Below are 23,291 nucleotides of genomic sequence, written 5' to 3' on the forward strand. Positions count from 1 at the left end.
GTTGCTTTGTAGTAGGAGTGAGGCGCTATGTACTGAACTTTCAACTAATGTTTCGCGAAAACAATGAGTAAATTTTTTTGACACACTGTTTAAGTTCCAATAAATGTTGCTTTCAAACCTCGACCTTTCATTTAATTTCGAACTCCTACGACAAACGAAAGTTAATAAAACGAAGGAATGTGAGTGAATATGAGGAAATGAGATGAAATAATGACACTGTTATAAATTTAAAAGTGTTTTATTTTTCATTTTAACATCTAAAGAGGTCGAACCATTATTCACAACTTTTTATACTTTTGCAGAGGCAGAATTGTACGTCGGCGAAGCCACGGGCAAAATGCTACTTTTTTAATAAAGTACTGTAATTAGTGTACGTATGGTAATAACATACTGAAATTAGTGTAAGTACGGTAAACCCCTCCTCTAGAAAAGTTGTGTCTTCTTTATTGTATTAAAACTACAGATCACTGTGAAAGAAATTACACAATTTACCTACGTATCAAATTTATAAAAATATTTAATGCTGTGGTTTTCTCGCCACAGCTACCATAGAAATGTAATGGTAGAAGACCGTTATCTGTCCTGACTTTTCGTCCTTTTCTTTTGTCAGCATCTTCACTTTGTAGCAGTCCTCTAAAAAATCATCAATGTACGATTCCTTTTCGTCGTCTGGAATGCGACTGACGAACGCGTTCACAGATTTCACTGCACCTGAAACAAGAGAATTACAGCTCTTAATGTTCTGATATCCAGCCTGTTTTTCCAGGACTTACGATTATATTTAAAACCAGATTCCTTGCAGAACTGATTTGAAATCTCACAGCAATTACGTAACTGAACTCTGATGTCAGAGAATGTCAGGAGAGGCCCATAAATGGCTGTCTGAACTACAGAAAGGAAATAATGAACAAAGTACTCAACTGTTACCGCAGCCCTCATATAAAATGAGAAATGTGGAAGAGAAAGTGAAGCACTTGTTACAATGGGAAGCCTCTACAGAATACGACAAAGTAAAGATTGAGAGGTTTCCTGAGAGTACAAGGGAAGATAATGGGATATAGAAGAAGTTGAAAGATTTATCTGAGTTGGGGGACGAGACCAGACAGCGAGGTCATCGGTCTCATCAGATTAGCGAAGGATGGGGAAGGAAGTCGGCCATGCCCTTTCAAAGGAACCATCCCGGAATTTGCCTGGAGCGATTTAGGGAAATCACGGAAAACCTACATCAGGATGGCCGGACGCAGGACTGAACCGTCGTCCTCCCGAATGCGATATGAAATCTGAGCAGCTGGTACTGGAAGTAAAAATCTGTACAGAACTCATGCCAGAAAAATCACTAACAAAAATTCAAAGGTGTTTTGTATAGAAGAAATTTAGAGACAATGAGATTTTAAGGAGGCATTTTGTTAAACTATACTCACATGAGAGCAACTTCTTCCTGCTGAAATAAATGAAACTAAATACAAGGGCTGGAGCTGGACCTAACATTTAACCATGAATTGCACAACAATCCATTCGTGAGGTACTACCATCAATCTAAAAAGACTGAAAATTTACCAAACCGAGATAAAATGTGGTTGCTGATAGCTGTACTTTTACTATTCCTTTCCCAGTCATCTGCTGTATTTCTAGTTTTTCAGACGGTTAGTGCAACTTACACCAATCAAATTTTCACATCTGTTTTACAGGCGACAGAAGATCTAATATTCTTCCCACAAGCCATTAATACAGTAATGTTTCTTCATTTCTCATTACATCAACAGTTTTCCACGAATATTAATTTATATGACCACAATTTTTAACTCTGTCTTGGAACATTATTCAGTTTTGTCGACTTTAAAGGGTCTTTCTGAAATAAACTGCAGAGTTGAATTTACGCTCTATTGTCTTCGTGGTTCCTTGAATTCCGGTAGTTTTCGTTTTGTGTGCTGGTTCTGAAGTCTGGCAGAACAACGCCTAGCAGCTATTTCCCATCATCATTGGGCAATTTACCTCTGGTCTCTTGTATAGAAATCTCATGTTTCTCACTTCCCAAGAAACTTTGATTGGCATTTCAAAATGAATAAATACGAAAAAGTGGCTGTTATTGTTTCGGTCATGTGTTCTATATTTTCACATATTTTACCATTGACTCCTAATTTTTGAACCCTATTTGCGTTAATTCCTTTTCGTAACTTCTTTAGCTTAGAGAAATTTCTTTCTGAATAAATTTTAGTGTTTTTATGTTAGCAACAAATTTGGTTTTCTCTATAGTGGTTCTCAAACCTCGCTTTAATATTTCAGGCATTTTTATTTGGTTAGCAGTGAACTGCTTTTACATCTATAGGATGTACACATTACTAATTTAGTTTCGGCTGTTACAATCAATACCTCACATTCAGCACGACTTCGCATTCCTGGCAGAAGATATTTTGATGTCAGATGTTTATCACCGTTGTTCCTCATTACTTTCCAATTCTAGTTCTTAGATGTCTTAGAGTTATGATGACAAAGCCCTGTAGGATTACATTAAAGATGTAAACAAGTTTCTCAGCTGCTGTTACTATCTGATGAACGTCATCCCAATCTACTGTCTTGAAACTCTCTGTCAATTTTCTGAGCTGTGCTTATGATTCTTGCATATAGTAGCTTTCCTGTATTAACTGTAAGTAACTACTAGGTTACGAAACAGAGATGATACAAACCATTTATAATTGCTTTTGTAAGTAAAGTGGCAAGCAGATGAATATAAATAAAAGATGCATCACGTTTTGCTTCAAGAAGATTAAATCAGATTCTTAAACCACTTTCTACAACGTACAACCCCATTTGCACTAACAAGGATTTCTATTAAAACTTGAAATATCATTTACTCAAACCACAATCAGTAGCGGTCGTTTTCACTTTCTGCAAATACTAATGTGTATTGATTTATTTGATATCTCCTCAAGTGTCACAATGTGAGGATATTGTGCAACCAGCACGAGGTCCCTGAACCAACAACAGAAGGGAAATTCTTATGAGAAGTCTTTTCTTGTCAGAAGACTTGTGGATATCGTAATGCAGATCTATATCACAGACTATGAACAAGATAGGTATGAGAGCAATACAAGAATGAAATATTACCATGTGAAGTCTACCGTTTTTAGGTTCTCTGCTAGAGCATTCTATTCATAACGCTGACGTTTCATACTGAAGCCTTTGTGGATGTCTTTTGTAGCTGTTGTTCCAAGCCAAACCAGAACTACCAATTCCACCCTGGCAGTTTACGAAATGCTTCAGACTGCAAATTTACAACACATCCGTTACAAATGTTAACTCTACAGCTGTGTAACCTTTACATCATTGCAATTTCTAGATCCCATCTTCCCAGTTGCATCAAGGTGGAGCAATTTTCTATAACATGAGTTGTTGATTCATTCAGTTGTCAGATTTACGAACCATAAACGAAGCGACATGAATTCACTGCCTACCATATTATAACAGTGCTTTTGAGAAAAGCACCCTCATTAAAACACGTTCACAAGGAAGGACACATTCATTAGATGCTACTCACCTCTTGTTTCAGAATCAGAATGAAATACGTAAGTTCGAGGCTCTGCCTTGACTATCACTGGTTCAAATCCCTCTTCAATCAACATGTTACGAAGATCACAGGCAGGATCCTTCGAATTCTGATATGGAGTAATGTATTTGTCGAAATCCTAAAATTACAAATCATAATACATTTTACTGATAATTATTTTAGAACAAATTCATGCAGTAGAGCAGAAAAAACACAAGAAACAAAGTGGGCTGGCGCAGATCTGTCAGGCCCCAGAAACTTCCAGCAGCTCATGACACTATACTAATTATTTCAAATAAATAGATTTAAGGGAATGGTCACCACACATTGATAATCCTATGCCGATAAAACTTTTCATGTACATTGCTCTATAAAATTTCAGGCATTGTAACAGAATAAGCTAGCTGACACTAGCATTTATCTCAAAACCTGCTGAATGACTCATATAGAAAGTGATTATATATCCTGTGATCATTCATAATAAACAAATGAAGAAAGTAAACGTGAACGGTTCAGGCACCATGTACTTTAAATTTTATGTAATTTAGTTATACGAGTCTTGTCCAGGAAGTAAGTTCCGATCGGTCGTGAAATGGACACCACAATGAAAACCCGTTGAAGCTTTGCACAGATGTGTTTGGCAGTGTCTCTAGTATGACCGTCGACTGCATCAAGATGGTCTTTTCATTTCTGAGCGCACTATGAGTAAAGGTGCCTAGAACATGGCTGTCTCCTGCCAAGGAGGAGGGCCCGCTGAGAGGCTTCGCCTTAATGAATGCAGCCCGCCTAACACAACTGCCACGCACTTCCTTCATGACAATTCTCAGCCGCACTCTGCAAGGGCAGTGAAGACGCTCCTGCAGCCTTTTCGATGGGAAGTGTTCGATCACCCACAACACAGCCCTAATTGTCTCGTCGTGAGTATCATGAAACGCTGGATACGAAGAAACCACTTGGGCGCAGGCTACGCGCTATAGACGAGCTCAGAGAATTATCGGGAAGCACAGGTGGCTGCCTTCTACGACAATGGTGTTGGAAATTCGGTATAACGCTCCAACAAATTATGTCAGAGCAGTGAATATGTAGGGAAGTATCTGGAAAGTGCAGCTAACTCTTGCAAATAAAATGTTTGATTTTCACTGTGGTTTCCATTTAGCGACCGATCGGAACTTACTTTCTGGACAACTCTAGTATATGAAAAAATTGTGTATATTGCCTAATTGCATAGAAATTCTCATTTAAAAACAACAGCATTTAATTTTTTGTCATGAAATTACATAGTGAATTTTTATAACAAAATCGTTTCATTTAAATTTCTTCTACAATATGATACTCATCAGTTATACAGATTTTTATTTGTACATTTATTTCATCTGGCAAGATTTGGAACTTCAGTTGCTCTCTACAGTGTAACCAAACTTCCTAAGTTAGTACAAATTATAATAATAATAATAATAGTAATATATAGTAATGAAACATGGAATTCAAGAAATGTCATGTATGGGTCAAAGGAAGAAAAAGATAAAAAAAGATTTAGTGGTGAGTAAAGATATATCCAACGTGCTGGACGTATCTCGTCTGGTACTGCAGTTGTGGAATAATGATAGGTATCTGGTATGTGAGGTGAGATACTGAGAAGACCAGTGACTAAGGAACCCATGAAGTAAGTGTGTGATGTGAAAATTACGCCACCTATTAGGTGAATCTAACGTAACTGAATGTAGAAAGGACGGATATGACCAAAGAAGCAAATTTTGCACACCTGTCTTACGCAAGCATTCATCCCAGCTTGCGTCATCAGTAGTTTTAGTTATTTGTGCCATTTTGAACTACATCACAGTAGTTCAGATTTGGTACGACAAAACAGTTGACTAATTTTAGTTTCATTTAAGGTGAAATAACTTTTCTAAATCTGGATTACATTTAGGCACGAAAGGAATTTCTGTTCATATCCTTCCGCATTTGGAATTTTCTTAAGCGCAATAAGGCAACCACGCCCTAACCATTATGGAACACCCAATCCTGTAACTGTCACCTCATTCGTACTTCACTGTTGGCACCACACACGTCGACAACCCACACCCTTCCATCGGATTGGTGTGCATACAGAGTTTTACATTACTTTGAATCACTCGTTTCCAGCCATCCAGTACATAGTGACGTTGCTCTTTACGCCACCTCAAGCATTGTTCAGGCAATGACTTCAGAGGTGTGTGGCTTGTGTGGAGCTGCTCGACCATTGTGTCCAGTTCTCTTTTTCATTCGTAAGTCACTGTGTTAGCTGGACTGATGGTAGTATTTTAGAGCCGACAAGTGATTACTGTCGTTTTCACCAGATTTTTTACAGTCACCCTCCGCAATGCTCAAAACTCCTGTCTTTCGGTATTTAACGTCTGCCTGGTTTAGCTGTGGTTGTTCGTTCATGTTTCCACTTCGCAATCACATCACCAACAGTAGACTTTAGCAGCTTCAGAATTGCTGAAATGTCCCAGATTTATTACTCAGGTGACACCTCATGACTATTCCACGTCTGACGTCACTGAGCTCTCCTGCCCGACGCTCTGTGGTGCTGCTCCTTCTCTATTGACAACACAGTAACCCCCCATTCCCTCCTTTCACAGTGGCGGGTCCGCCTCGCGTGACCTCTACCGATGAGTTCCGCATTACATAGGGCTGTTCGGATACTTTTGACTAGATATTATGTCACAGACGGTTCGTTCGCACACCGGCGTGGAGACTGTCCTGCGCCGCAGTTACCCGCCTGCCGGAAGGCACACAGAGTTCGGTAGTTGCTGAGGTACACACTCTTCAGGGGGCGACCAGAGTTAGCTGGCCGCTGTGATGGAGCGATTCTAGGCGCTTCAGTCCGGAACCATGTGGCTGCTACGGTCGCAGGTTCGTATCCTGCCTCGGGCATGGAGGTTTGTGATATCCTTAGGTTAGTTAGGTTTAAGTAGTTCTTAGTCTACGGAACTGATGAGCTCAGATGTTAAGTCCTCTAGTGCTTACAGTCATTTTTGATCGACCAGAGTTAGGGTTGTCACGATCGTCTGTAGGCTGCGGGGACCGGCCGACAGACACACAGACAGACAAATTTCGAAGGAGGAGTGGATACGGAGTAGTTTCAACAATACGGGATAATCGAGTCCCCTCTAAGTGTGTCGTAAGATGCAATTGGGATATTGCAGAGTAAAACGTTTAACTACAATTAATTGTAAGATTCAGAAACAAGTGATTACTATAATTCTACGATGCTGCCAGAAGATGGAAGTATAAATCAAGTTGTGATAAACGAAGCCACTTACACCTGTTGAGCACTGAAACAATTTAATTAGACAATAGCACTGAGAAAAATCAAAAATTTGGTTTTAAAAAGGTAGATTGAGGTAATTATTTCGAGCATAGAATATCTATAGCAACCAGACTGACACATGAAGATACGAGTACATAAAAAACGAAGAAAATAAGTAGCAACAACGAACTAAAGTAGTTCTTGAAACAAAAAATATAATGAACAAAAGACGGAAGTGTTAGTGTGTATTGTGAGATTCCACTTCATGTCTTTCAGTTGAGATATGTTTGTTTTTGATCCTTCACTTTCTACTTTCTTTAGTGTGATCCTGCAGTCATATCACACACTGTTTATACTAAATTCTGATATGGTGACCTTCAACAACTTCTCTTTCGTGTGTGAGATCTTTCCTGACATTGGTTTCAGTCTTCGCGATTTTTCTCTTCTGGCTGAATATTTCCTTTCATTCCCGGTAGGAAGCAAATGTAATTATACCCCTGTGTTTCGTGGCACTAGGTCCTCTGCGTCCAACACGCTGGCTTCTGTCGATGTCAGTAATGTTAACCTGTTTGTCGCGAGCGATAGTGATTAAAAGGTCATCAGTGTTCTACCGATAGGTTTCATCCACTATGAACAGGCCCGAGTTGCTTCTCTAGTAGTTCGTCGACGATCAAACGAAGCATAATTCCTACATTGACATTTTTTTGTTTGTTTCGTATTCAGGCAGGGACTTCCTTAGAGATCGTATTTTGACACGTAATTACTTCCGTCAGACCCGGTGACGAATTCTACTCGTACAATGAGATCTACACCGTCATCTATGTGAGATCTACCGTGTCGTGAATGTGCAACGCTGAACTTACCTGGGACCGAGCCAGCTCCCAGATGTCTGGAATAAAGGACTTACACCCTCGATGCTGCGGCCTGTTGGTTTTTCTCATTACAATTCGTTGCCACTCGTGATACCCAACAGAAGAAATTACAGCGAAGCAAATAGAATTTCTATCCTACGTTACCATCTTAGTTCTCTACCGTACTACTCTAGAACACTATCATTATTGTTAAGAACTCTCGAACCAAAGGCACACATGCAGCGGTCACCATCGCACAGGCTGTACGAAGGAGAAGTAAATTTTTTTATTTAGACGAAGAAACGATTTCCTACAGTTATTACTACTTCTGTTTGTCACCAAAGAATGACAGTAAATATCTATAACCCTAGGCTATCGTTTCCAAGCCTGTGGTCCACGAACCCCCTGGGGGTTCGTAAAATATTTAAAGGTGTTCGTCAAAACACTTTTTCATAAGGTCAGGTTTCGAAGTTAGACCCAGTACTGTTTCCTTAGCTTCTGCAGCACTGTTATTATAAATTAACATTTACCGGGAATGCTTGACTTACAGTTATGTAACAACGTTAGGAACGTATTTGATTTTACTACAATGGAAATTTAGTCTGCCAGCTTCTTGATGTTCTAACAATACTAACAACAGTACCACAATCCCGCTGAGGAACGCTGACATGGCGGTCAGGCCCTTGATTTTCAACAATAGCCCACTAATTCCTTCCTTGTGTCAAGTGCAGCAAGTCGTCAGTTGTGTATCAGAATCGTTCCCATTCACATTCAAATGGAAAAACTTGAAGTTCTAAAGGGAAACATGGTTTAACAAAATCGCAAGTTAGTGCTGTGACAGCTTGTGATTCAGCTACTACAGACGCGTGTCAGTAAGAAAAAACTGAACTGTATGTAACGAAAAAGAGCAGTGATAATTGCATTAGGTTTGGATTTTCGTATAGAAGTGACAAGGACTGTCTGTGACCACAGAATGCCGTTTGTAGAGATATGCTTGTTAACAGTAGTCTGAACCTTTCCCGCTTAAAAGCCATTTAGAAACTGATCACTCCACCCACGTAAACAACATTTTTTTATAATTTTTCATTTTCTCTTACAAGAAAAGCTGTTGTTGTTGTTGTTGTCTTCAGTTCTGAGACTGGTTGGATGCAGCTCTCCATGCTATTCCATCCTGTGCGAGCTTCTTCATCTCCCAGTACTTACTGCAACCTACATCCTTCTGAATCTGCTTAGTGTATTCATCTCTTGGCCCCCCTTTACTATTTTTACCCTCCACGCTGCCCTCCAACGCTAAATTTGTGATCCTTTGATGCCTCAGAACATGTCCTACCAACCGATCCCTTCTTCTTGTCAAGTTTTGCCACAAACTTCTCTTCTCCCCAATTCTATTCAATACCTCCTCATTAGTTATGTGATCTACCCATCTAATCTTCAGAATTCTTCCGTAGCACCACATTTCGAAAGCTTCTATTCTCTTCTTGTCCAAAGTATTTATCGTCCATGTTTCACTTCCATACATGGCTACACTCCATACAAATACTTTCAGAAACGACTTCCTGACACTTAAATCTATAGTCGATGTTAACAAATTTCTCGTCTTCAGAAACACTTTCCTTGCCATTGCCAGTCTACATATTATATCCTCTCTACTTCGACCATCATCAGTTATTTTGCTCCCCAATAGCAAAACTCCTTCACTACATCAAGTGTCTCATTTTGTAATCTAATTCCCTCAGCATCACCCAACTTAACTCGACTACATTCCATGATCCTCGTTTTGCTTTTGTTGATGTTCATCTTATATCCTCCTTTCAAGACACTGTCCATTCCGTTCAACTGCTCTTCTAAGTCCTTTGCTGTCTCTGACAGAATTACAATGTCATCGGCGAACCTCAAAGTTATTTCTTCTCCATGGATTTTAATATCTACTCCGAATTTTTCTTTTGTTTCCTTTACTGCTTGCTCAATCTACAGATTGAATAACATCGGGGACAGGCTACAACCCTGTCTCACTCCCTTCCCAACCGCTGCTTCCCTTTCATGCCCCTCGACTCTTATAACTGCCATCTGGTTAGCTACCGAGTGGAAAATGATTTAACTACTTGTGTATCCGCTGCAAACGGTGACGATGAAAATGCTCTTGAAGCGTCTTATTGCGTTAGCTACAGAACTGTTAAAATTACAAAATCTCATTCAATATCTTAAGTTTAGTGCGGGCATGTATCAATGATGTAGTGTAGTGCATGCTTGGAGAACCTTTCACAAACGAAGTCAATATGGTACCACTATCGGATAATACGGTCAACCGCCACATTAAAAGCATGTTAAGTTATGTCGAAAACGAAATTCTGGAAACAGTTCGTGCCAATCCTTTTGGGATTCAACTTGATGAATCGACGGAGGTCGCCAATTTGTTACGTTTCGGCCGTTATATTGATGGGAAGTGTAGCAGAGGAGCTACAATGTTGCAGACCCTTAAAAGAGAGAACGATGAGATGATATATATGTAAATGGACATCGAATACTTTCGCGAAAATTCAATAGACTCGACTAGCTGTGTATGTATTGGTTCAGATGGTGCGAAATCTATGACAGTGTGGTATGCTGGGTTTGTCGCCAAAGTGAAATCGGTAGCGCCGAACGCTTCTTGGACACATTATTGCGTTCGTAGACAGACTCTTGTTTCTAAACACGTTCTCGATGGACTCAAACCTGTGCTGGACGATGCAGAGAAAATAATTTTATTAAGGCTTGTGCTACAGATTCCGTCATTCTTGCAGTGCTTTTTGAGGAAATAGGAAGCATTTATAAGTGTTTATTGACTCACACTGAGGTCGGGTGGCTAACTCGAGGTAAAACCCTTTCTAGACTGTATGAGCTTAAAGAAGGAAGTTCACGTTTTTCTCACAAAGCAAAGTGCATGGAAGATGAAATCTGGTTTCAGATTTAGCTTGTTTGGCAAACATTTTCTCAAAAATTAACAGTTTAAACATATTTCTCCGGGGGCCAAAGGTAATTGTTTATAGTGTGCAAGACCCTATCGAATCAGTCTTTAAAAAACTCAATTTTTGGTAGACGTTCTTCAACAGGAATCATACCGAGTGCTTTGATACCCTCCTGGACTTCCTGCTGGAAAACTATCTTTCTTTTGACGAAAATGTCAAGAATATAGTTAAAGAACATTTCAATGGACTTTGAGAAACTTTCAGAGAACTGCTATGTCCAAAAATAACAACTGGATTAGCAATTCCCTCGAAGAGTCAACTGTTCGCAGCCCATGGTCTAGTGCTGCCTCTGAATCACTGGGTCCCGGGTTCGATGCGCGGCAGGGTTTGGGATTTTCTCTGCCCAGGGACTGTGTGTTATCATCATCATTCGCGACAGTGGCTAGATTGGATATTGTAAAGATTAGGACTTTATAACCTACATCTACATCTACATGATTACTCTGCAATTCACATTTTAGTGCTTGGCAGAGGGTTCATCGAACCACAATCACACTATGTGTCTACCATTCCACTCCCGAACTGCGCGCGGAAAAAACGATCACCTAAATCTTTCTGTTCGAGCTCTGATTTCTCTTATTTTATTTTGATGATCATTCCTACCCATGTAGGTTGGCTTCAACAAAATATTTTCGCATTCGGAAGAGCAAGTTGGTGACTGAAATTTCGTAAATAGATCTCGCCGCGACGAAAAACGTCTTTGCTTTAATGACTTCCATCCCAACCCGCGTATCATATCTGCCACACTCTCTCCCCTATTACGTGATAATACAAAACGAGCTGCCCTTTTTTGCACCCTTTCGATGTCCTCCGTCAATCCCACCTGGTAAGGATCCCACACCGCGCAGCAATATTCTAACAGAGGACGAACGAGTGTAGTGTAAGCTGTCTCTTTAGTGGACTTGTTGCATCTTCTAAGTGTCCTGCCAATGAAACGCAACCTTTGGCTCGCCTTCCCCACAATATTATCTATGTGGTCTTTCCAACTGAAGTTGTTCGTAGTTTTAACACCCAGGTACTTAGTTGAATTGACAGCCTTGAGAATTGTACTATTTATCGAGTAATCGAATTCCAACGGATTTCTTTTGGAACTCATGTGGATCACCTCACACTTTTCGTTACTTAGCGTAAACTGCCAACTGCCACCTGCCACACCATACAGCAATCTTTTCTAAATCTCTTTGCAACTGATACTGGTCTTCGGATGACCTTACTATACGGTACATTACAGCATCATCTGCGAACAATCTAAGAGAACTGCTCAGATTGTCACCCAGGTCATTTATATAGATCACGAACAGCAGAGGTCCCAGGACGCTTCCCTGGGGAACACCTGATATCACTTCAGTTTCACTCGATGATTTGCCGTCTATTACTACGAACTGCGACCTTCCTGACAGGAAATCACGAATCCAGTCGCACAACTGAGACGATACCCCATAGGCCCGCAGCTTCATTAGAAGTCGCTTGTTAGGAACGGTGTCAAAAGCCTTCCGGAAATCCAGAAAGGCGGAATCAACTTAAGATCCCCTGTCGATAGCGGCCATTAATTCGTGCGAATAAAGAGCTAGCTGCGTTGCACAAGAACGATGTTTCCTGAAACCATGCTGATTATGTATCAATAGATCGTTCCCTTCGAGGTGATTCATTATGTTTGAATGCAATATATGCTCCAAAACCCTACTGCAAACCGACGTCAATGATATAGGTCTGTAGTTCGATGGATTACTCCTACTACCCTTCTTAAACACTGGTGCGACCTGCGCAATTTTCCAATCTGTAGGTACACATCTATCAGTGAGCGAGCGGTTGTGTATGATTCCTAAGTAGGGAGCTATTGTATCAGCGTAATCTGAAAGGAACCTAATCGGTATGCAATCTGGACCTGAAGACTTGCTCGTATCAAGCGATTTCAGTTGCTTCGCAACCCATAAGGTATCTACTTCTAAGAAACTCATGCTAGCAGCTGTTCGTGTTTCAAATTCTGGAATATTCCATTCGTCTTCCCTGGTGAAGGAATTTCGGAAAACTGCGTTCAATAACTCCGCTTTAGCGGCACAGTCGTCGGTAACAGTACCATCGGCACTGCGCAGCGAAGGTACTGACTGCGTCTTGCCGCTTGTGTACTTTACATACGACCAGAATTTCTTCGGATTTTCTACCAAATTTCGAGACAACGTTTCGTTGTGGAACCTATTAAAGGCATCTCGCATTGAAGTCCGTGCCAAACTTTGCGCGTCTGTAAAATTTAGCCAATCTTCGGGATTTCGCGTTCTTCTGAAATTTGCATGCTTTTTCCGTTGCCTTTGCAACAGCGTTCGTACCTTTTTTGTGTACCATGGGGGATCCGTTCCATCTCTTACCAGTTTATGAGGTATGAATCTCCCAATTGCTGTTGCTACTATGTCTTTGAATTTGAGGCACATCTCGTCTACATTTGCATAGTCAGATCGGAAGAAATGGAGATTGTCACTTAGGAAGGCTTCTAGTGACACTTTATCCGCTTTTCTAAATAAAATTATTTTGCGTTTGTGACTGGTGGATTTGGAAGAAACGGTATTGAGCCTAGCTACAACGACCTTGTGATCATTAATCCCTGTATCAGTCATGATGCTCTCTATTAGCTCTGGATTGTTTGTGGCTAAGAGGTCAAGTGAGTTCTCGCAACCATTTACAATCCGCGTGGGTTCGTGGACTAACTGCTCGAAATAAATTTCGGAGAAAGCATTTAGGACAATCTCGGAACATTGTTTTCTGCCTACCACCGGTTTTGAACAAGTATTTTTCCCAACATATCGAGGGAAGGTTGAAGTCCCCACCAACTACAACCGTGTGAGAGGGGTATTTATTTGTTACGAAACTCAAATTTTCTCTGAACTGTTCAGCAACTACATCATCGGAGTCTGGGGGTCGGTATAAGGAGCCAATTACTAACTTAGTTCGGCTGTTAAGTATAACCTCCACACATACCAATTCGCACAGAGTATCTACTTAGACTTCACTACAAGATAAACCACTACTGACAGACACAAACACTCCACCACCAATTCTGCCTAATCTATCTTTCCTGAACACCGTCTGAGACTTAGTAAAAATTTCTGCAGGACTTACTTTAGGCTTTAGCCAGCTTTCTGTACCTGTAACCGATTTCCGCTTCTGTGCTTTCTATTAGCGCTTGAAGCTCAGGGACTTCCCCAGCACAGCTACAACAATTTACAACTACAATTCCAACTGTTCCTTGATCCAAGCACGTTCTGTATTTGCCATGCACCCTTTGAGATTGCAGCCCACCCCGTACTTAATCGAGGCCTTCTAACCTAAAAAAACCGCCCAGTCCACGCCACACAGCCTCCGCTACCCGTGTAGCCGCCAGCTGAGTGTAGTGAACTCCTGACCTATACAGCGGAACCCGAAACCCCACCACCCTAGGGCGCAAGTCAAGGAATCTGCAGCCAACACCGTCGAAAAACCGTCAGAGCCTCTGATTCAGACCCTCCACCCGGCTCTGCACCGAAGGTCCGCAGTCGGTTCTGTCAACGATGCTGCAGATGGTGAGCTCTGCCTTCACCTGGTAAGCAAGACCAGCAGCCTTCACCCAATCAGATAGCCGCTGGAATCCAGAGAGACTTTCCTCAGATCCAAAGCGACACACGTCATTAGTGCCGACATGTGCCACCACCTGCAGCTGGTTGCACCCTGTGCTCTTCATGGCATCCGGAAGGAGCCTTTCCATATCAGGAACGACTCCACCCGGAATGCACACGGAGTGCACACTGGATTTCTTCCCCTCCTTAGCCGCCATATCCCTAAGGGGCCCCATTACGCGCCTAACATTGGAGCTCCCAACTACCAATAAGCCCACCCTCTGCGATTGCCCCACAAACCAAACATCGTCACTGAAGAGTCATCAATTTTAGCGTAAATGAAAACGAGCGTTTTATTTAAATTTCCACAGATTTTCAGTTACAGAAAATTTATAAGTCTTGTCATTAATTGGTTTTCCGTTAAGTTTAAATGAGTTATGAGTGTTAGCGAATAAAGGCATAACGGATTTATTAACCTTTTCATCCACATATTTGTGCGAAAAGTCGCTTTCTTCCTACCCCTATTTAAAAAATAAATACAGAAACAGACTTCGTGCTGAAAGTGATTTGAGGCTTTATTTAACATCTGTGGTTCCTGACTTCAAGGCTCTTTGCCATGCAAAGCAGGCGCAACATTCTCACTGAATTCCAAGGAAGCGGTGAGTAATTTCAATGAAAACTTGTATTTAAGCATTGCAACTAGGTCCGCATGTTGTGCAACTTTTAAGCCGTAAGTAGAGTAACTTTAGGTTTGAATCATTAAGGATTAAGTTAATTTAAGGTTATAAAACGTTTTGCTTGGAATTAAATTTTATGCATGTCTGCTGTATGTTATATTTAAAAGCCAGTGGTTCACCCAACTCAGATCGTTGTATAAGGGATCGCGACTCTAAAAGGGTTAGGAACCGCTGCCCTAGGCTGTTCTGTGCTGTGCTGTGTTGTGTTGTGCTGTGCTGTGCTGGTCAGCCAATACAATTAACCACACGAAAATCAGAGGATTTGCATTCTAACGAAGGGAAGTGGTTTGATATCATTAGCTTAAATTTTACTGACAAAGAATGCGACGTCAACCTTACCTTCATATACTTACTCCACCGGGAGTTCTTTGCCATGTATCGGTAGACGTCGAACATCGTACAATAAGCCTTCAGAGTAAACACCGCTTCACCACCCGGTGCCAGAAGTTTGTATATATTATGGAGGGCCCGCCTGCAAAAATTGCACGTCAAAGTGTAAGGTGTTTTTGTAAAACAATTAACAAAATTCACAGTAAATATTTAGCTGAGTGATTTCTCTGGTTTTCTCGGCGCGACTGTAACTCTGTACGAGGGTGTTCAGCATCGTTGTTTCTATTTATCTGCACGATATTTTGACGACTGGTTTAACCTTTTTCACCTGTTTCGAAATGTTCTAGGGGGGCAGAAAATGGAAATGACTCCGGTGAGCACCCGAAGGTACGCCCTCAATGAACCCAAGTGTTGAGGCAACATAATATGAGAGTACCTCAAATCTTAAAACTTGAAACTCCTAGCAACTTCATCGAGGAGAATATTATATTAGGCAAATAAGCTGAGCGGAAATAAATTTTTTTCTGAGAATATCGAAATGCAACCTTACAAAACAATAATGGATCACAAATTCAGAATAACCCAATTTTGTTAACAGAACCTGTAAACCTCGACCATTTTCTTTCGGTTTGATCGAACAGTTCCATTCTGCAGTCTTCAGTGGTTTTTCATAAATCAAGGAAACGAACTAAAATGCCATTACCTCGTAAAAAAGAAAAACTCATATGAAAGTCGGCTAAGCTGTCAATACAGTACTATTTATAACTAAGTTCGACGACTAACGCCCACTACGAAGTTGGATGGTTTTCTTTCCACAGACAGCACTGACATTCCATGTAGCGCTCAGCAGACCTAGAGGATATGTTGATATTTTAGAACTGGGGAAACGAAAGAGTGCCTGCTAGTGGAATGTATAGTGCAGACTGCTGTTCATTGAGGAATGCTAGGGAAATGCAATCAAGTTTACAAAAGCAGTTGCTTAAAATACTCTTGTGAGCCATCCTAGAACATTGTTCATCTGCATGGGACCAATACCAAATAGGACTAGAAGGGGATACTGAATGGATAAATACTCAGAAAGAATAGTTGTCTGACCCTCCGGTGAACATCACAGAGATGCTAAAAAAAAATAATCTGCCAGACGCTTGAAGACAGACGGACATTATGACGTAAGACCTATTAAAAGTTTCAAGAATCATGCTACAACATTCCACGTATCGCTCCCATAGGGATCACAAAGATTAGTGTATGCACACAGATGTTCTGAAGTAAGCTTTAATCCCGCTCTCCATACATAAATAGAAGAGCAAGCTACCAAACTGTTACAATGGGACTTACTCTCTGCCACGCAACTCAGTGATTTGCACAATATGGATGCAGATGTACAAATATATCCACCAGTGAATGTCAATTGTATGACGATATTAATTATAATTTTCAGACTGAATTTCTTTCAACCTCATCAGCATTTATAAGAGAAACGTAGACCTACACTTAGAACTTCCCCTTGGGTATTAGGTATTTTCTTGTAACTCGGAACATTATCCGAAACTGATTTAAGAAACACTTACAGGTTGATATAAATTTTTGGCGTTAATTTTAGACGATTAATTTACTGTTTAATATTGTAAAACTGACGGCAGCGGTGTAGAAACAGATACAAAATCACCAATGAAATTTCTAGTAAAGAAAGAACACTTAGGCATTAAATAAAACACAATGACATCAAGGCGGTGCTCGTATACCGCGACAGTGCATAAGAATATCGGTGCAAAATTGGCCGAGATGAAGTCTGTTTCGACATTAGAGTTGCTGCTTGTTTTAATTCCAGGAGAAGCAAGTAGGGTGGCAGTGAGAGAACCAGCACAAAGAGTACTGATATAGCACATAGCAGTGATATGCACATCTGTATGTGGAATTCTGATACCGTTATCAGGTGTTATAGTACACAGATTTCCGACATGTGGCTTTTACCACCACTTACATCCATCGAATTCTGCGATTACGATATTGCGATACTTCAGCCGCCTTATAGGCACGTCTGTTTCCGATATTCTGTGCCGGTATCCTTAAATGTCTGGTAACGTCTGCAGAGCCTGGGAAGCGGAGAGACAGATAGCACATCTTCTTATGAGCATCAAGTCACAGTGTTTGTCCAGCGACCAGTGAGGGCCACCCGGCGTCCTTGCCACAGTTGTGTCATGCTCCCGGCTTTGAGTGCCCCCACAGAGAGCACTGGGCCAACAGCATCCATGTTTGTTTTGTACCCAGCTATATGTATATAAATTACAATCAAATGAACACCCTTATCAGCTTACAGGCGTTGACATAAGTCAACGGCGACACATGAAAATGTGTGCCCTGACCGGGACTCGAATCCGGGATCTCCTGCTTACATGGCAGACGCTCTATCCATCTGAGCCACCGAGGACACACAGGATAGCGCGACTGTAGGGATTTATCTCTGGCATACCTCCCGCGAAACCCACATTCTCAACGTATTGTCCCGCACTACATTCGTAGTGGCCCCGCCCATTATACTCATTACTCGCGGCGCGTTGCCGATTCCCGTAAGAGTTCGGGCATTGTTTGTGCATTCGCACAGAAGAAGAAGATGGTCAAGTGGCCGGTGAGCTTTAACTGTAAATATACTAAGATGGAATCTGTTCTTTCGGACATCTGTCCCCGTTGACGTATGTCAACTCCTGTAAGCAGCTAAGGGTGTTCATTTGATTGTAATTTCACTCTAGCTGCATGGTCACTGATGGTATCTGTTCTGTCGGACATGTCCGAAAGAACAGATATCATCTTAGTATCTATATGTATATGTTTGTTTATAAACAGCTATACGTGTGTTTTTTCTATAAGGCCTCTTGCCTACTAATGTAACCATGTAGATGCTGGCCGGCCAGTGCGGCCGAGCAGTTCTAGGCACTTCAGTCTGGAACCGCGTGACCGCTATGGTCGCAGGTTCGAATCCTGCCTCGGACATGGATGTGTGTGATGTCCTCAGGTTAGGTAGGTTTAAGTAGTTCTAAGTTCTAGGGGACTAATGATCTCAGATGTTAACTCCCATAGTGCTCAGTGCCATTTAAACCTAGTTGCTGGTTATGACCAAGTGGACGAAATACACTCACCACAAATGTCTTATCGTAACCAACCTTGTCCTCCAATAACACTGGAGGCTGTGAGGAGAATAAAAATGCTTCACTACTTCCCAAAGAAATGCGCTGCTTGACTTCTGGGCCTTCTGGCTGTGTAAAGAAGAATCTCGTTCTTTCACTGTTGACGTGACAGACTGTCAATCCTAAGGGCCCGGGTTCGATTCCCGGCTGGGTCGGAGATTTTCTCCGCTCAGGGACTGGGTGTTGTGTTGTCCTAATCATCATCATTTCATCCCCATCGACGCGCAGGTCGCCGAAGTGGCGTCAAATCGAAAGACCTGCACCAGGCGAACGGTCTACCCGACGGGAGGCCCTAGCCACACGACATTTCCATTTCATTTTTACTGTTGACACAACATGAGGCGTACGTTGCAAACGTATATATTTTCAAAGACTACTTTTCAGCAAAAATATCAATTTTTACAAGAAATTTTGCACAGAGTAGCCTACCAGACATTTGGTGGAAGCAGTGATATTCCACCAACAGAGAAAGTAAAGCCATAAAATATGTTCGTATTTGATGATGTCATAGTGGAGAGCAAAGACAAGATACAAAGATATTTTTGTTTCGGCCATCATATGAAAGTCGACGTCATTTATTTAAGCCATATGTATTCCAAGACTCCTCAGCAGGTGGAGGAGATAAAGTCAACCTTATTATTATTATTATTATTATTATTATTATTATTATTATTATTCAAACAGGAAAATGTGAATGTAAAATACATTTACCCAGAACATGTTGCGGCTGACATGCCATCTAACGAATTTGTTAAGGGAACCTGGACGTCGAGACCTGTGCTGTTTAATGGTATTTCGAAATTTAATAACACAAGACTTTAATAGATAATGAAACTTTAACCATAAAAAAGTCTATATGAAGAAATTTAAAAACTGTGAAATATATCAAGCAGTGAACACTTGTTTTTGTCTTACATGAAGAATTACGTGTAATTTTTACACACTACTCAAAATAGGTCAAAACAATTTTTTTTAATCATTACCCTGTTGAAACAGTAAACAAGGAATATTTACCAATTTGTTGTTTCCTGTATTTTTGAAAATGTTTTTAGAAGTCAATTTTTTACCTAATAATTTAAGTGCATATGCCAGTCTCCAGCTTAAAATATTTAATACGTTGCTGAATAATGCAGTTCATCGTATAGGCAAGCATTACATTATTATTTACGTAAAATTTTGTTTTTCTAGCTTTAATATTGGATGAGATGCTGATACCCACAAATGCAAAAACTTTAATTACAGTAAATTGAAACTAAAGATTTGATGCCATTTTCTTCTCAGTGATAGCATGTCAAAACATTCCAACTCCATAATTTTGTTGATTCTAAGTGTCCTTTTCATCTTCTTTGGTCGAGTGTGCATATATGTGTTTATGTCCATTTGCTTCACACCTATTATACTGTAAGTAGGCTGTTTAGGTTTTCATGTTGGTAACGCCACGTAACGCTCTGTATGAAAATCACTGACTGTGCTGCGTGCAGTCTGTGGCTGGTTTGCATTGTTGGAATATTTGCTATTGTAGTGTTGGGCAGTTGGATGTGAACAGCGCGTAGTGTTGCGCAGTTGGATGTGAGCCGCCAACAGTGGAGGATGTGGGGAGAGAGATGGCAGAATTTTGAGAGCGGACGATCTTGGACGTGTGTCCATCAGAAAGTGTAAATTTGTAATACTGGATATTATGAACTGATATATGTATGATGACTTCTGAACATTATTAAGGTAATTATATTGTTTGTTCTCTATCAAAATCTTTCATTTGCTAACTATGCCTATCAATAGTTAGTGCTTTCAGTAGTTAGAATCTTTTATTTAGCTGGTAGTATTGGCGCTCGCTGTATTGCAGTAGTTCGAGTAACGAAGATTTTTGTGAGGTAAGTGATTCATGAAAGATATAGGTTATTGTTAGGTGATTCATGAAGATATAGGCCATTGTTAGCCAGGGCCATCCTTTTGTAGGTATTATTGAAAGTCAGATTGCGTTGCGCAAAAAATATATTCTGTGTCAGTTTACTGTTGATCAGACTAAGTAAAGAGCGAAATGTCTGAGTACGTTCAGTTTTGCTCAGCTGTTTGAAAATCAAATAACGTAATAGGTTTACCAGCACAGTCATTTCTAATTTTCCAAATGGGACATTTCAATACGTGTAGCAGTAATGTTTCCTTCTGGCTAGAGGCGATGTTCTAGTTGCTTATCAATAGATATGTTGTGAAACAGAGTTGCCCAAACTGCTTTTGTTAACTCACTGACATTTTCGCTGTTTCTCGTGACGGCTAGAGCATAATATTCGATGAGGTTTTTTATATCTGATTCGGTAAGTTTCCTTGTCCACCATTTGCTTTTTCATCAGAGTTTTTATCCTGTCATGTCCTTGCAGAGTTTTCTGACTTTCCCCAGTTCTCTTCAGCTCACGTCCTATGCATTCTAGTTTTTTTTTTTCAGTTTAATCATATGGTTTAGCAGCCAGAACATTGGTCAAGTCCATCGAGTCACCATCATGAAGGTAGTATCATGCATGTGAGTTACCGAGCATTGCCCTCATTTAAGTTATGGCCGAAAGAGTCAGCCTACAGGAATTGTGAAACGAACTCCGTCGTCTGGGACCGCGTGCCACAAAGGGCGCAGTTTCATCACGAGATGGGGAAACTCACAGGCGTCTATTGATGCCTAAGTGCTGTAGCGTGCGAGTGAGGCAAAAGAAAACGTATGTCATAGGGAAACCCAGTAGAAGGCTTTTGTGGCAAAGGAGACGTAGCAGTGTTAAATATGGCGGACCTAAGATAGGCCGTAAAGAGAACATTTATGGAAACTATTAAATTCTGTAGTAATTCAGGGAATTAATCAACAGTTATTTTAATCTACCATCCTTCACAAATTTTCATGGTGATCCCAATAAAACCTGAATATTGATCATATCTATAAGAGTTTAGGATTTACTGTTAAAGCGAAATTCACAACTTTTGTGACAGAGACCTGAATGCTAATCTCTGAACACTTTAGTCGATCTTAACGATCGACATTTCATACAGAAGTACATAATTAAAATGACAAATGTAAATATCAACTCTTGGAACTTCATTTGTTTAAAAGATATAGTAAATTTAAATTATCATTATGTTCAGTTAAGCATTAGATCATCATTTCCTCCACACAAAACACACTGAACGACGATAGCATGACACATTATTGAATCATTAGGTAACAGAATATTTATTGTTAAGTTTAGTGCATAATAGTTAATTTTGTTCTTTATTTATTTATCAGAAAGCACCTTGGCGCAAGGCTACTGGCCGCGACATTCAAAGTTAAGAAGGAAATTTTGTTGGTTTTATGTAAAAGAATTTAACAATGGGTCAAGATTTGATTATTTAAATATGTTAAAATGTAAAATAATGTAGCTGTAGCCAATAAGATGGACGGCTTCAGGAAAGAACTGCCCTAGTCAGTTGAGCGATATTCGGCGCGCGGGAAACGCGGACGGGAACGGGCAGAGGGTCAGTGCGGGTGCAGACGCGAAAGCGGACAGTACGGCTGGAGACACCAGATGCGAAAGTGGACAGTCGGTCTTTAGGCAGCTACGAAATGAAACGACTTAGAAAATTTCGCGTTGTGTGGTATCGCGGGACTTAGGCTGAGCGGTGAGCAGCCGCGCGCCTGGTGTGAACTCTAACTTTCATTACATTGTGAATGATCGAACTGTGTCAAATGGATATGCGCTCGAGTGTAGCAGTATCTCTAAATACGACCACTTTCGATTTTATTCTGCTTTCTGAATAAACATTATTCTAACCAAATCGCAACTGTGTGGCCTATATCATTTATGGGTCGTTAATTTAGTTCCCAATATTATTATTGTTATTATATGTTATTTAACTTTGTATTTCGCAAACTTGCCATCAGCCAGGCAATTTAACCAAAAGGCCACAGGTGTCTAGTTTAGGGCGTGTAATGCGACACGTCCGATTCAACCCCTAGACGAGTTTGAGTCAAGACACTACGACGAAGACGAGCCGCATGTGAGCCCTAACATCTTTGGGGTGTTAGCTCGCATGCACCACATCTAGCAATTTACTTACTAAAAATAGAGACTGCCTCTTTGCTTTCCACACCACCATTGAAATTGTCGAAGTTCTTGTCACATTTCTGTTCATTTACCTTAGTGGCACAACCTTGCCAATGTTTTGTCAATCACAATCCAACGCATTGCATATATCTACGGAAGCAATTGTGAGAATAACATGCAGTGATACATAGCCTCTCTTCAGGAACCGTCCAATGCAGCAAGAATACCAGTAGACTGTCTAATATCTAAATAGTTTCTTTCGCTGCCCTCTGCTTAGATGCTTCACTCTGTTGTGGTATTATGCAAACGCTTATCATATCTTTCGAGTTTGACAGGTGTTGGTGGGACTTCTTTTTTTATATTCTCAATACACCTCATGGAATAAGTAAGGCGAATATTCAATTGGTTATATTTTGTGCATCTTACATGACACTGTGCATTTCGTTATTTTACACACTTGATATTCCTTTACGATCTTTCTGGATAAGCCTGTTCTCTTATATGATCACTAACCATAATGGGCTTTTCACTATTACAGTGTTTATATTTAGCAACACACAAAAACAATTCTGAAAGCTTGCTCTTACTAATCAAAATGTAACGGTTATTTTTATATTTTCAACACCAACATGTTGTTCATTTTTGGTAAGATGTTTCAACTTGCGTTCTGAAGCACTGCCTGGCGAAGTTTTTGACGAAACT

The 23,291-nt window shown here is 40.5% G+C and overlaps 1 protein-coding gene across 3 annotated transcripts in view; it reads right to left on the reverse strand.

Annotated features, from left to right (window-relative positions):
* Positions 1 to 222: 222 nt before the first annotated feature.
* Positions 223 to 23,291, reverse strand: part of LOC124777762 (juvenile hormone acid O-methyltransferase-like) — a 71,506-nt gene continuing 48,437 nt past the window's right edge. For all 3 annotated transcript variants that reach the window (XM_047253263.1, XM_047253264.1, XM_047253265.1), the window contains exons 4-6: positions 15,353 to 15,485; positions 3,536 to 3,683; positions 223 to 711 (exon numbers count right to left, since the gene is read on the reverse strand). In XM_047253263.1, the coding sequence (XP_047109219.1) occupies positions 518 to 711; positions 3,536 to 3,683; positions 15,353 to 15,485 (475 nt within the window). In that variant the 3' untranslated portion in view covers positions 223 to 517. The remainder of the gene's footprint in view (positions 712 to 3,535; positions 3,684 to 15,352; positions 15,486 to 23,291) is intronic.

Source organism: Schistocerca piceifrons, chromosome 2, assembly GCF_021461385.2.
Source record: "Schistocerca piceifrons isolate TAMUIC-IGC-003096 chromosome 2, iqSchPice1.1, whole genome shotgun sequence".
NCBI lineage: Eukaryota > Metazoa > Arthropoda > Insecta > Orthoptera > Acrididae > Schistocerca > Schistocerca piceifrons.